This window comes from Beta vulgaris, chromosome 6, assembly GCF_026745355.1.
Source record: "Beta vulgaris subsp. vulgaris cultivar EL10 chromosome 6, EL10.2, whole genome shotgun sequence".
NCBI classification, from domain to species: domain Eukaryota; kingdom Viridiplantae; phylum Streptophyta; class Magnoliopsida; order Caryophyllales; family Amaranthaceae; genus Beta; species Beta vulgaris.
Window position 1 is genome coordinate 63,883,955 of NC_079207.1, and position 14,247 is coordinate 63,898,201.

The 14,247-nt window shown below is 35.4% G+C and overlaps 1 protein-coding gene across 1 annotated transcript; it reads right to left on the minus strand.

Moving 5' to 3' along the window:
- Window positions 1–9,658: 9,658 nt before the first annotated feature.
- On the minus strand, window positions 9,659–13,827 carry LOC104897407 (benzaldehyde dehydrogenase, mitochondrial). Its single transcript, XM_010684276.4, has 11 exons — window positions 13,750–13,827; window positions 13,570–13,651; window positions 12,465–12,599; window positions 12,069–12,211; window positions 11,837–11,990; window positions 11,454–11,683; window positions 11,209–11,298; window positions 10,840–11,013; window positions 10,597–10,734; window positions 10,112–10,311; window positions 9,659–10,026 (listed from the first exon to the last, which is right to left on the minus strand). The coding sequence occupies exons 1-11, from the start codon at window positions 13,780–13,782 to the stop codon at window positions 9,753–9,755; spliced, it is 1,653 nt and encodes a 550-aa protein (XP_010682578.1). The 5' UTR covers window positions 13,783–13,827; the 3' UTR covers window positions 9,659–9,752.
- Between the last annotated feature and the right edge of the window lie 420 nt (window positions 13,828–14,247).

The window sequence follows — 14,247 nt, forward strand, 5'->3', positions numbered from 1 at the left end:
TTCTCATAAGTCTAGAAAAGTTCAATTCGAATATGTTCAAGAAAAGATAAGGTGAAGAAAAACGCATTCGTAATTTTTAACGAAGTGGCATATCATATGTTCACTCTATTTCTATGTATGTAGAAGTAACTAGCATGGCTATTATAAATATTTAATTACTTGTAACATGACTTACATGAATTTGTGGCAGTTTTACTTAGGGTACACCTCTTATAGGATTCAGATCAAAGTGAGTGAATCTCGAATCAAATTCATATTAAATTATTATCCGCGAATTTTCCTATCAAATCATTTAGGAGAACTTAACAAGCTCGATTATTTAATAATATATCAAATATTCAAATGAAATTATTCCTATGACTATACATCTTTTACCAATTATGATAAGACTGCACAACTATGATCTAAAATGACTTCTTAACTCAAGATGTCTACAACTACAAGTACAATAAACTTTCGTATCTTAATAACGAACTACAGTAAACATCCCAAGGCAAAATATTACCATAAATGGCAACAAAAGGTGAAGACCTAAAATAGCTATAAAAAAATCATGGCTAGCTCAAAACAAACTTTAAAGACAACGTATTGTGTCGGACTCGTCTGATGCAATATTCTCGTCGGACGACTTCAGTTAGAAGCACTTGTGCTTCAGTTAGACTTACTTGAGTTTCAGTTGGTCTTTATTTTTTTCATGTAGTCTTCAATTTTTTTCAGGTAGTCTTCATTTTTTTCAGGTAGTCTTCATTTTGTTTTCAGTTAGTCTTCTTTTTTTTTTCAGTTGGTTTTTGTGCTTCAGTTAGACTTACTTTGGGTTTCAGTTGGTCTTTATTCTTTTTCAGATAGTCTTCATTTTTTTTCAGGTAGTCTTCATTTTTTTTTTAGGTAGTCTTCATTTTTTTCAGGTCGTCCATTATTTCTTTCAGTTGGCCTATTATTTCTTTCAGTTGGTCCATTTTTTGTTTCAGTTGGTCCATTATTTGTTTCAGTTGGTATACATATTACGAAACAAAGTCCAACTGAAACAAAACAAAGTCCAACTGAAACCAAACAAAGTCCAACTGAAAATGGAGAATAGTCCAACTGAAAATGGAAAATACCAACTGAAAGAATAAATGGGAAGAAGATGCCAAAGAAGATCTGATTTTCTGGCGTGGCTCTAGTCTTCTTTTCTCCTCTTTGATGTACTCGAAAATACATAAAACACGAAATCAAACTACCTCTGATCATCTACTCTTTTCCTTTTCGCCATAGTAACTAACAACAACAAAAAAACGATGTGCAAAAACGATATATGAAAAGGAACTTCTGAGAAATAAGAGAGAGAGAATTCAAGAATTTAATTGATCATAATGCGAGATTGTTTTGGAATGGAATAACCTCCAATAATGACAGCATCTTCAGCAGTCTCGTGGAGTAGGGTTTCTTTTATGCAACATCGGAAGAATGGTAGTTTGTCAAGATCTGATTCTCTAACTCGTTGATCCAAGCCAATAACATCAGCAAATATGAAGAAAAAAAAAGTCCGCGCATTTTTGATGGGCTAAGCCCGTCCGACGGAAAGTATTGGGTCAGACGATCTGACCCAATACTTTCACAACTTTAAAATGCTTCCACATGCCAAGTGCTTGTGGTAAGAAACACTCACAAGGAAAGGCACAAATAATGCCGTACCCAACTTCTTTTTCTTCTTTGGTGCAAAATGTCAATTGTTAATTAGACAAATATGCATGATAAAAAGCCTAATACACCAAATTAAATTTATAGGAAAATTTACCCCAAAAAAAAACTTTTTAAGGTTTATTTTTGCGAAAACAAACCCTAAAAGCATTTTTGCGAAACAAACCAAAAAATAAATTATTTTTGGAAGATGAAACCTAATCTCATTTTTCGGTGTTGACCATAGACTTTTCGGTGTTATTATTATTGTTATTATTGTTGTTGTTATTATTATTATTATTATTATTATTATTATTATTATTATTATTATTATTATTATTATTATTATTATTATTATATTTTATTTTATTATTATCATTATAGACTGAAAGGTGCTCATAATTTGTAATGAAATCTATTGTGATATTTACAACATTCATGTAGGACTAGTGATTGAGGCTTAAAATAGATGTTTCAACCACTGAATCTTGTGATCAAACATTTTATCTCTTAGTCTATCTCTTAATTTCTATTCTATATAACCCATTTTAATAAATATAAGTCGTTTTCAAAAGATTGTCGTATTTTTACTTTGTTTTCAATTTCTTGATATTATTTTATACTGTTTAATTGATCTACATAATTTATATTTTCTCGATACCACAATCTATTTCGAATTCTTGATATTTAGGAAACCGATAAAGTATAAACCAAAAATATGTAGGAAAATAGCATCATTGGATAAGGAATTGACCCAAATTTTGATGGGAACTAACTAAGAAGAAGTATTCCATTGAAAAAGATCTTGATATGAAATGTGAATGAAAACAATCTTACAACTACCAAACTCTCTATTATTTGTCCAACTTGCCCTACGAATCTACAATTGACAAAATACTTTATAAAATTCTAACTTCGTTCATCAGCATATCCGTCGTTTACTGTTGAAGCAAAATCCAAAACCACAAATGGTAGACAAGAATAACACAAAATGATGATAAAATTCTGGAGAGTGGAAGTGGAACCCCCCACTAAAGCACGTGTTTGAATCATGTAACGGACAAATAAAATAAAAATCCGAACTTCTATTCATCGTCCTAAAATTACTTAAAATCGTCCCAACTATCATGTAAATGTACAATTATATCTTTGGCTGCTTTTACAACTCTTTCTCCACCACCACCTAAAATCACTAATCACAAATCGCTACAGCCAACTCACCGACAACAACAATGTCTTCCGATAACGTAATTTTTTTCCGAGAAGGGAATTTTTTTTTAACAAATTGCATGGGACTAACGTGTGGCCTGCACGTTGGCCCCATGAACACAACATATAATGGTATAATGGTACTTTTAGAGGAGAGTTATGATAATTTTAAGTAATTTTTGGAAGATGTTTAACAATCATAATCAATTTAATGCTTACCCTCTAATATTTGATTCAAAAATTCATTAATTTGTCGCAAGATTATCATAAATGTCATACTAAACTAGCAATTTAAGGCCAAATAAAAATATCCTTTGTTTGCCCTTAGCTTACCTTTACATGAAGTGAATAATATTGATGATACCTTTTTATTCTCACTCTATGTAGATTGAGGATGTAACGTGTTGAATTATATTTTGAATTATTTATTTGGCGCGAGGATTATTAACCTAGCACAAACGAACTTAATAAAACTGTTTCTCCTCTGCATGTAGATGTAGCTAACACATTGTTAGTAAACCACGTTAATTCTTATGTCGATTGTTCATTATTATATGTTTCGTTAATTACATCTATCACAACATGACGTACGAATAATACAAGGTAAATTAGAAGTTCTAATATTGAATAATCTTAACTAAACTTAAAATGAAAGATTTTTCTACTAAATGTTGGAACATTTATAGGGTAATGGGTTTGAAACTCATATGGGTATATACTAGAAGAGGAGGAGGTCTAGTATGCAAAAGGTTAGAGTGCATCAAGTGGTAACAATGCGCATTGATATACCAAGGGAGACAGAAGACTGGCCGCGAGTCGCGACAACCGTCGCGAGTCGCGACAGGCGTCGCGGGTCGCGACCAGCGCCTCGCGACTCGCGAGCTTCTTCGCGAGTCGCGACGCGTCTTCTGCCTTGGAATGCGAAAAAATGCCTCGACGATTTTATATCCGTTGTGATGTGTTTGATCATTTTAATGACTTTAAGGTCCTTAAATCAGTAGATTAATAAGGCCTTTGATGAGTGATTAAATGGGGGTTATGTGATTAACTCTCTAGTCAATGAAAGTTGATTATGCTTATATAACCTTTGGATTCCTATGAGTGAGGGTAAGAAGAAAATCAGAATTTTCTATACTCCTCAAAAGTCTTCTTGCTTAGCTTAAGAGAAACCTTGCAATCTTCTCTTGAGTGTTCTTCACAAACACAAAACACAAGTTCTTGTTGATTCACTTAGAAGATCATCTAAGTGGATTGTTTCTCTCCATTGTATCTCATTAGTTATTTCGTGTTAACCCGGTGATCCTAGAGGGGCGAAATTAAACTAATAGGAAAGCGTAGTTTCCGTGCCTTGGAGTGGATATCCGGTTCTCTCATTGATCACAAGCCTAACAATCTATTAGTTTAATCTTTTCATTTCGGATATGGCTCAATCACTCAAGGACATGACTATGAACTTCCAAAAGTTGGATAAGTTTGAGGGGTGGGTATCGAGGTGGCAAAAGAAGATGCACTTCTTGTTGACCCTTGAATGTGGTGTATGTTTTATCAACCTATGCCACCACTCCCGGAAGATGGAGAGGAAGAGCCTCTTGAGACTATAGGAAGAGGATAAAGTGGGAGAATGATGACTACATTTGTCGTGGTCATATTCTCAACTCTCTCACCGACCCGCTTTTTGATCTCTACCAAAATGTGGAGAGTGCAAAGGAACTTTGGGATGCTCTTGAGGCCAAGTACATTTCGGAAGATGCTTCAAGTAAGAAATTCCTTGTTAGTAATTTTAATTCTTTTAAAATGACTAATGATCGGCCTATTATGGAGCAATTCCATGAGGTTCATCATATTTTGAACCAAATAAGTCACATGGTATGGTGATGGATGAGGCAATTGCGGTTGCCTCAATCATTGACAAATTACCAAATTCTTGGAAAGATACAAAACATCTTTTAAAACATAAAAAGGAAGACATGTCCATGGAGCAATTAGGAACTCATCTTCGTATTGAAGAGGGGATCCGGGCTCAAGATGGGGTTAAGGATACTACTCCTAGTATTCCTAATCTACCGTTAATTTGGTAGAGGTTGGTGGGTCTAGTAAGACCAAGAAATCAACAACAACAACAACAATAACAAAACCAATGTTGCAAACAAGAAGAGGAAGACCCTCTCTTGTTGGATATGCAATGGTCCTCATCTTAAGAGGGATTGTCCTTCTAACAACAAGAAGAAGACAAAGAACCACAACCTAGTGTTGTTCAAAACCAAGGTAACAATGCACATGTTAATGTAATTGAAGAAATGCATTTTGTTGCTATGATTTCTGAAATTATGTGTGTGCAGGTTGATGATTCTTGGTGGATAGATTCGGGAGCCTCTAGACATGTGTGCAATAACAAGGATTTCTTCAAGTCTTTGAAAGATTTGGATGATGGTCCAATCTTGTATATGGGGAATGATTCTACGGTAAAGGCTAGAGGCATAGGCCAAGTAGAATTGTTGTTAACCTCGGGAAAGACTTTAACTCTCCGGGATGTTGTTATGTACCGGAAGTTAGGAAGAATCTTGTGTCGGAGGTCTTTGAATAAGTATGGTTTTAAAGTTGTTTTTGAGTCGGATAAATTTGATTTCCAAGGGTGGTATTTTTGTTGGACAAGGTTTCTTTTTGTAATGGAATGTTTAAATTTAGTATTGATAATAAAATTGGTACTAGTTCTATTTACATGCTTGATTTTCTTCTCTATGGCACAATCGTTTATGTCATGTGAATTATCGTAGATTATATGACATGTCTAAAATGGGGTTGATACCTCCTTTCGATTTAAAGTTAGAGAAGTGTCACACTTGCGTGCTAAATAAAATTACAAAAAATCCTTATCCTAGTGTGACTAGCAAACGGTATTGCTTGAATTGGTGCATAGTGACTTGTGTGACTTTCATAGTTCACCTTCTTTAGGAAATAAAAAATATATTGTAACTTTTATTGATGATTTTTCAAGGTTTTGTTACATATATTTATTATTTACTAAAGATGAAGCACTAGAAAAGTTTAAGACCTTTAAAATCGAAGTGGAACTCCAACTTAATCAAAAGATTAAAAGACTTCGAACGGATAGGGGTGGTGAATATTATAATCCAAGTTATTTTAGTTCCATTGGTGTAATTCATGAAACAACCGCCCCATACTCACCTCAAAGTAATGGTATAGCGGAAAGGAAAAATAGGGTCCTAAAAGAAATGGTTAACACATGCTTTCTAATTCGGGTCTTAATGACGGTTTTTGGGGTGATGCAATTTTAACTGCATGTTAATTTTAAATCGAGTTCCTAATAAAAGGAATAAGACTACCCCTTATGAACTTTGGTGTAATAAAAACCTAATCTCAATTACCTTAAGGTATGGGGTTGTAGGGCAATTGTCAAATTGACGGAACCTAAAAGGAAAACTTTAGGTGAAAAAGGAATTGATTGCATTTTTATAGGCTATGCGGTACATAGCAAAGCCTATAGGTTTTATGTCATTGAGCCCAATGACTTTGTCTCTATTCACTCCGTGATAGAGTCAAGGGATGCAATATTTGATGAGACTAGATTCTCATCGATTCCAAGACCAAAGGACATGATACCTAGTACTAGTTCCAATGTTGTAGATGACATTTCAAATGATCATGATACTACAACACCGGAAATTAGGAAAAGTAAACGAATTAGAAAAGAGAAATCTTTTGGACCGGATTTTCAACTATATTTAGTTGAAGGGTCAAGGGAGTCAATTTCGACTCAAATTTCATATTGTTACAATATGGAGGAGGATCCTAGGTCCTTTGATGAGGCTATGAAGTCTCATGATTCTGCTTTCTGGAAAGAGGCAGTGAATGATGAAATGGATTCTATAATGGGTAATCACACTTGGATTTTAGCTAATTTACCTCCCGGTTGCAAACCCCTAGGTTGTAAATGGATTTTTGTAAGGAAAAAGAAAATCGATGGAACCATACTAAAACATAAGGCCCGGTTAGTGGTCCAAGGTTTTAGGCAAAGATATGGTATCGATTACTTTGATACTTATGCTCCAGTAGCTAGAATAGCTACTATTAGACTATTGATAGCATTAGCTGCGATTCATGGTCTAGTAATTCACCAAATGGATGAAAAACTGCTTTTCTTAATGGTGAATTGGAGGAGGAAGTGTACATGAATCAACCTGAAGGGTTTGTGGTCAAGGTCAAGAAACTAAAGTTTGCAAATTAGTTAGATCTTTGTATGGTCTTAAACAAGCACCTAAGCAATGGCATCAAAAATTTGATGAAGTTGTGTTGTCTAGTGGGTTCAAAAAAATCAGTCCGATAAGTGTGTATATAGCAAATTTGATAATAACGGTAAAGGAGTTATAATTTGCTTATATGTTGATGATATGCTTATTTTTGGGACTGATTTGGAACAAGTGGAAAAGACCAAAGTCTTCCTTTCCTCTAGCTTCTCCATGAAAGATTTGGGTGAAGCGGATGTTATTCTAGGTATTAGAATAATAAGAGGGAAAGGGTCGTTTTCTTTATCACAATCTCATTATATTGAGAAAGTGGTCAAGAGGTATAATGAGTCAAATTCGACTCATTTTGCTACTCCTATGGATCCTAGTATTCACTTGGTTCCGAGTAGTGGTACTCCAATTTCACAATTGGAGTATGCAAGCTTAATTGGAAGCTTGATGTATGCTATGACTAGCACTCGGCCGGATATAGCCTTTGCTATTGGCAAGCTCAGTAGGTATACTAGTAATCCTAGTATGTTGCATTGGCAAGCATTGAGAAGAGTGTTAAGGTACTTGAATAAGACCTTGGATTATGTCATAACATACAAAGAGAACCTTCTATCTTAGAAGGTTACTCGGATGCTAGTTGGATTTCGAATAAGGAAGATTATTCATCCACTAGTGGTTGGGTGTTTCTTCTTGGAGGAGGTGCCATTTCATGGGCATCCAAGAAGCAAACATGTATAACGGATTCCACTATGGCATCGGAATTCATTGCTTTGGCTTCTTGTTGCCAAGAAGCGGAATGGCTAAGGAATGTGTTGAGTGAGGTGGACTTATGGGTGAAACCAATGTCACCTCTTGCTATCCATTGTGATAGTGCATCAACCATAGCTAAAGCATATAGTGAAGTCTACAATGGCAAGTCAAGGCACATTGGAGTTAGACATAGCTATGTGCGGGAAATGATAAGGAATAGTTGTATAACTATTAATTTTGTTCGGTCTAGTTTGAACTTGGCGGATACGTTTACAAAACCGTTGTCAAGGGAACTAGTGAACAAAATGAACAAAGGGATGGGTCTTAAGCCTATTGATCAACCTATGGTGAAGGAAAACTCTATTTGATGTCTAATACAACGTTAGATCTCAAATTCAAGGAGGATAGTACTTCTCTAAGAGGTTGGGAGCACTTGTTTAATACATCCCGAGGTTAGTGCTTGTTGCTACAATGATAAAGAGGTTGAATTTTATTCTTAATAAATCTTTGATAAGGTGCTCAATTGTAGGAGCATGTTCGGAAAGATTTACCTATGTAAGCTAGAAGTTTGGCCGCTTCATCAAGTCTAAGGCTTGACTTGGAATGCTTATGAATGGATATGGACACCAAGGCTTCATAGGTGTCGGAGGTTTTAAGAACCTAGTTTATGTTTGTGTGTATTAGTAACTTCAATAATTTGTAATGGTTATATGATTCAAAGCTTTGTCTATCATTATGATCTAAATTATTGTAAAGATTACTTTTACTAAATGGAAATTCAATCTTAGATATTTCCATGATGCATGAACATGGTGTTTGCGATTTATAGCAAGTTGAAAACTTTTCAACATTACCCTATAAATGGGAGGAGGATTGTTGGAACATTTATAGGGTAATGGGTTTGAAACTCATATGGGTATGTACTAGAAGAGGAGGAGGTCTAGTATGCAAAAGTTAGAGTGCATCAAGTGGAAACACGCATTGATATACCAAGGGAGACAGAAGACTGGCCGCGAGTCGCGACAACCGTCGCGAGTCGCGAACAGTGGCCCGTCGCGAGTCGCGACAGGCGTCGCGGGTCGCGACGCGTCTTCTGCCTTGGAATGCGAAAAAATGCCTCGACGGTTTTATATCCGTTGTGATGCTTTGTTGATCATTTTAATGACTTTTAAGGTCCTTAAATCAGTAGATTAAAGGCCTTTGATGAGTGATTAAGATGAGGGTTATGTGATTAACCTCTCTAGTCAATGAAAGGTTGATTATGCTTATATAACCTTTGGATTCCTATGAGTGAGGGGTAAGAAGAAAATCAGAATTTTCTATACTCTCTCAAAAGTCTTCTTGCTTAGCTTAAGAGAAACCTTGCAATCTTCTCTTGAGTGTTCTTCACAAACACAAAAACACAAGTTCTTGTTGATTCACTTGAAAAATCATCTAAGTGGATTGTTTCTCTCCATTGTATCTCATTAGTTATTTCGTGTTAACCCGGTGATCCTAGAGGGGAGAAATTAAACTAATAGGAAAGCGTAGTTTCCGTGCCTTGGAGTGGGATATCCGGTTCTCTCATTGATCACAAGCCTAACACTAAATCTGTTGAAGGGTGGCCTTGAGTAGATAGTTTTTCACATATAATGGTTTATTCAATTTAATTTTTTTTAATTAAGAGTGATTTTTTGGTTAATAATCCTCTCAAGAACGCAAATTTTATACTTCCTCCGTGCTTTTTTGTTTAACGGCTAACGCTAACTCCGCTAACTGTCATGCAAATGCAATTACAATGGATATAATAAGTCAATATCAATTGAAGCCCTGTTTATTCCAGTCAAATGATCAGTAAGTGAAATAATGAACAAGAACAATGATAATCTGTGTTTTTTTCTACAACCATGCAGGATTTTTCAATGGAGTAACAACAGACTTGACTTGTAAGTAGTTCATGAGACAATATATACCCTTCTCCCTTCCCTGTCCACTCATCTTGTACCCACCAAATGGTATGGCTGCATCGAAAACATCGTAGCAGTTCACCCAAACTGTGCCAACTCTGAGAGCGCGCGCTAAGGTGTTGGCAGTGTCAATGTCTTGTGTGAACACTCCTGCTGCCAACCCATAGTGAGTATTATTGGCTCGTCGAGCTACCTCTTGTAAGTCCCTACGAGTAGATGATGAAGTTAGCTAAGATATTTACTCTCATTTTTTTAGAAATTATGTACTTTGGTGGTACAAAAAGAACTCACTTGAATTTGAAGATTGATTGAACAGGACCAAAAATCTCATCCTGTGCAATCAACATGTCTTCATTGACATTGGAGAAAACTGTAGGTTGAATGTAAAATCCCTTTGAGCCAAGCCTTTCTCCTCCTGTCTCAAGCTTAGCTCCACTTTCGATACCTGATTTTATGTATTGCATGACCTTCTCGAACTGCTCTGAATCGATCTGACAAATTCCAGAAAAGAGCATGAATTCTATACCAAAAACAAGAATCTAAGTAAGATTGTGGCTTATATACTATTAGGTTTAACCAAAGAGTGAGACTATTTGGCTAAACTTTAGCTAGCTAAATTTTTGTCCCATGAGTATTGCACGGGCACTTTTGTAACTGTACACTGTTGTAAGGTCCGCCTATACTTGTCTCTTGATTAGCTAGCTAAGATTTAGCTAGATAGAGTTTTTCTTAACCAAGAACTGTCATTTATAGTCCATTTCTTCACCATTTCTTACCTGAGGACCTTGCTCAATGTCCTTCCTGAAAGGGTCACCAACAACACGCTGAATGGCACGTGCCTTTGCTTTTTCGACAAACTCATCATATACACTTTCATGTACGTATGTACGAGAGCCAGCACAGCAACATTGTCCCTGAGAAACAATTGTTAGTTTTGTCGTTTGACTCTATAACTAGCTAGTATAGTTTCTGTGAAATGACTCATGAGTCAGGAAACTTAAACTTTAAAGTTGACTAACCTGATTGAAGAAGAGAGCAAAGTGGGCTAGTTCAACTGCCTTGTCTATATCAGCATCTTTGCACACGATAAAAGGAGATTTTCCTCCAAGCTCTAATGTCACTGGCTTTAGATTACTCTTCGCTGCCATCTCAAGCACCAGTTTTCCAGTCACAGTTGATCCAGTAAAAGCTAGCTGCAATATTGAAAATTATGTTACTCTATACTAAAGAGAGTATGCACAAACTTTATTACTTTCTTTCCTATGATAAATACTTCATAACGGGTCTCATGAGTAATTGGCAAGATCTAACCCCTTGTTCCACACTGAGGTGTTCGGCATAAACTCTAAAGTAAGTATGTCATTTTGAATTTCAATGGCGGTTATTACCTTATCTACATCCATGTGAGAGGCAAGAGCTCCACCAGCAGTAGGACCATAACCGGAGACCACGTTTAGCACGCCATCAGGAAGTCCAGCCTGCAGCAGGATATGTATATCAATATATTTCTATCGTACAGTTAAGAAGCCTGGTGATCCATAGACTGATTGGTTTAGATTGAACTCTAGCAACATATACTTCATATTTGTAAAATCACTACGGAAAGCACTGCAATGCTGCAACAATTTAGTACCTCATGGAGTAGCTTTGCAGCATATAAGGCAGTCAGTGGTGTTTGTTCAGCGGTCTTCAAGACAATGGTATTTCCGCATGCTAAGGCAGGTGCAACCTTCCACACAAACATGAGAATAGGGAAATTCCATGGGATAATCTGGCCTGCTACCCCTATGGGTTCATGCAGGGTTTGCATATGATATGGTCCATCAGCAGGAACAGTTAGACCATGGATCTTATCAGCCCATCCTAAGAAAATTCAACATCCAATAATTGTCAAGAATACCAAAAGAAATTGTTCTTAGAAACATCTCATTAGGTGAAGCTAAGACACATTGGTACATTAGACCTTTGTACTATAGAGGAAGGAAGGTAAAACTATCATCTAATTTTATCACCCACCAGCATAATATCTCATTAGACGAACACACATTGGTAATTCCACTTTAGAAGCTTGCTCGTATGGCTTTCCGTTATCCCAAGTCTCGAGAGCAGCAATCTCATCAGTGTGTTGCTCAAGTAGATCAGCAAATTTAAACAGGATTTTTGACCTTTCCTGAAGAAGCAAGGCTTGATTTAGAATTAATACTTATAATACAGAACAGAACATTGATGTAAGAAGATAGCTAGTTACATATGCAGTCATCTTAGGCCAAGGCCCTTCATCAAATGCTATGCGAGCAGCAGAAACTGCGCGGTTGATATCCTCAGCATCACCCTCCGAAACCTCAGTAATCACATTTCCTGTCCTAGGATCATATGTTTTCATTTTTTTACCTGAAACACACAGATAGTTATAGAGATAATTATAGCAACACCTTATGATTCCCAATGACTCATTTTCTACTTCTGGTTAGTCATTATCTATGTAGCATGGAAACGGTTGGGGTTATGGAAACAGGAAAACCTCAGGTTCCTGTTATTCCAGGTTTCATTAGAACGGAAACAGCTGAAGTTTCAAGAACGGAAATGTTTCAGAAATAGGGAAGCCTCATATACGAAAGGTATACGTGTTTCTGAGGTTACACACCTGATGCGGAATCCACAAATTGTCCATTAATAAGAAGCTGGGTGTATTTCACAGTCACAGGTGGAGTGATAGGTTCCTCAGATGCAGTAGCAGTGCTGTATCTGCTCACCACCCTTCTAAATTGATGAGTTCTTCCTGAACAATTGTAGAAGCTGCAGCATTAGTCTTCACTCTTGAATAAAACTAAAAGTCAATTAATTAACAGTCAATTAATTATGAATTGAAACTAAAGGGTGTATACTATAAGTATTGTAATCTACTATCAAAATAAGAATTATGATCAGTATGTATTTAGTTGCTTAACTAGAAAAAGAGAAACATTTATTTGAATTAAAGGATCCATTTAGCTTCACAAATTACTGTGTGGAAATGAAATGATGTAGCAAAGCCAGTTGCAAGAACCAATTAACCAGTACAAATTTTATCATACACCGGGTGTACCATGCGCATAGTACACCAAAAGGCTATTGTTTTGCTCATTGCTCGTTTGAAATAATTCAAATGAGCAAAATGTACTAAAAAGAAAAGTTCCAAATGAGCTACCGGATGAATGAACTTATTAATCATCCAAAATAGGATACAAAAAGAGAGAATTGAAAGGACTAATTAAATTAGTACTTAGCTTCCTTCTTTCAAGGCATCTAAATATTTCAAGATTAAGTTTTTTTTTTTTTTGACAAGCAAACTTAAGTTTAATGACTCATTGCTCTTAAATGAGGTAGGGGTACAAAGATCTTAATTTTATATATAGATAGATAGATAAAAGTTGTCAAAAATTAAGAACGTCTAAAAATGAAATATGTTCATTCAATAAATTAGAAATTTTTCACTATCTATACATTGATATTTTGAAAATATACGTCAAATCATATACAAATATACAATAAGAAGATGCATAGCCAAGAGCTAAGTTGTTTGGACTTTAACGTCAAGTACCGTGTCAAATCTTTATAGGCCAAAAAATTAAAAGAGTTAAAAAAACATAGTCGAGTAAGATATTTAAACACATACTCGTATCAGACATGGTACCCAAGATCGAACAACCTAGGATAAGACTAGTTTTCATACATACTCAAAAGTTAAAAATTTGAGGTAGAAAGTGTACCATGAGAATGAGAACGGATTAATGAAGAAGCTAAAGTGCGAGATAGGAAAGATGAAAACTTGTGGGTAGCCATTTTTGTTCTCTGTTGCAAAGCATCAAACAAAAACAAATTAGTGTTAATGAAACAATTAGTGTGATTTTGAATAAAGAGAGAAGACAGTAACAATGGCAACAACCCACCACTTGAAGTTGAAGGCAGTAAAGCATGTACATTTTGAAATCTTGATATTGATCACTTTATATAGAAAATGGTGTTATTACTTCATCTTCTTTTTTTAGATTAATATTATTATACGTTATTGATTAGTGTGTAAGATTAAACAATGGCTTAATCTATAATCATTTGCACTATTTTATGCTCGATATAATTTGACCTTCAGCACATATGATGAAATGAAATCATAAGGATATCTTTTTAAATATAAAAGTATAAAATCACTCCTTGTTACAGCACTCAGTTTTAAAATACTTGACATGATTTGACTTTGTTGCATTATTCATACACTCTCATTTGACTGTATTTTGTGATCTTTTCGTGAGAAAAAAATTTGGTAACATAAGATCTTGTTAGATTCGGCTCCGTGTATATTTTTAAGAAATTGACTTTTTTGTAATTCTTACTCATATAAAGAAGTAGAGATATATTAATGGTTAAAAACATGCATTGACAAACGTATT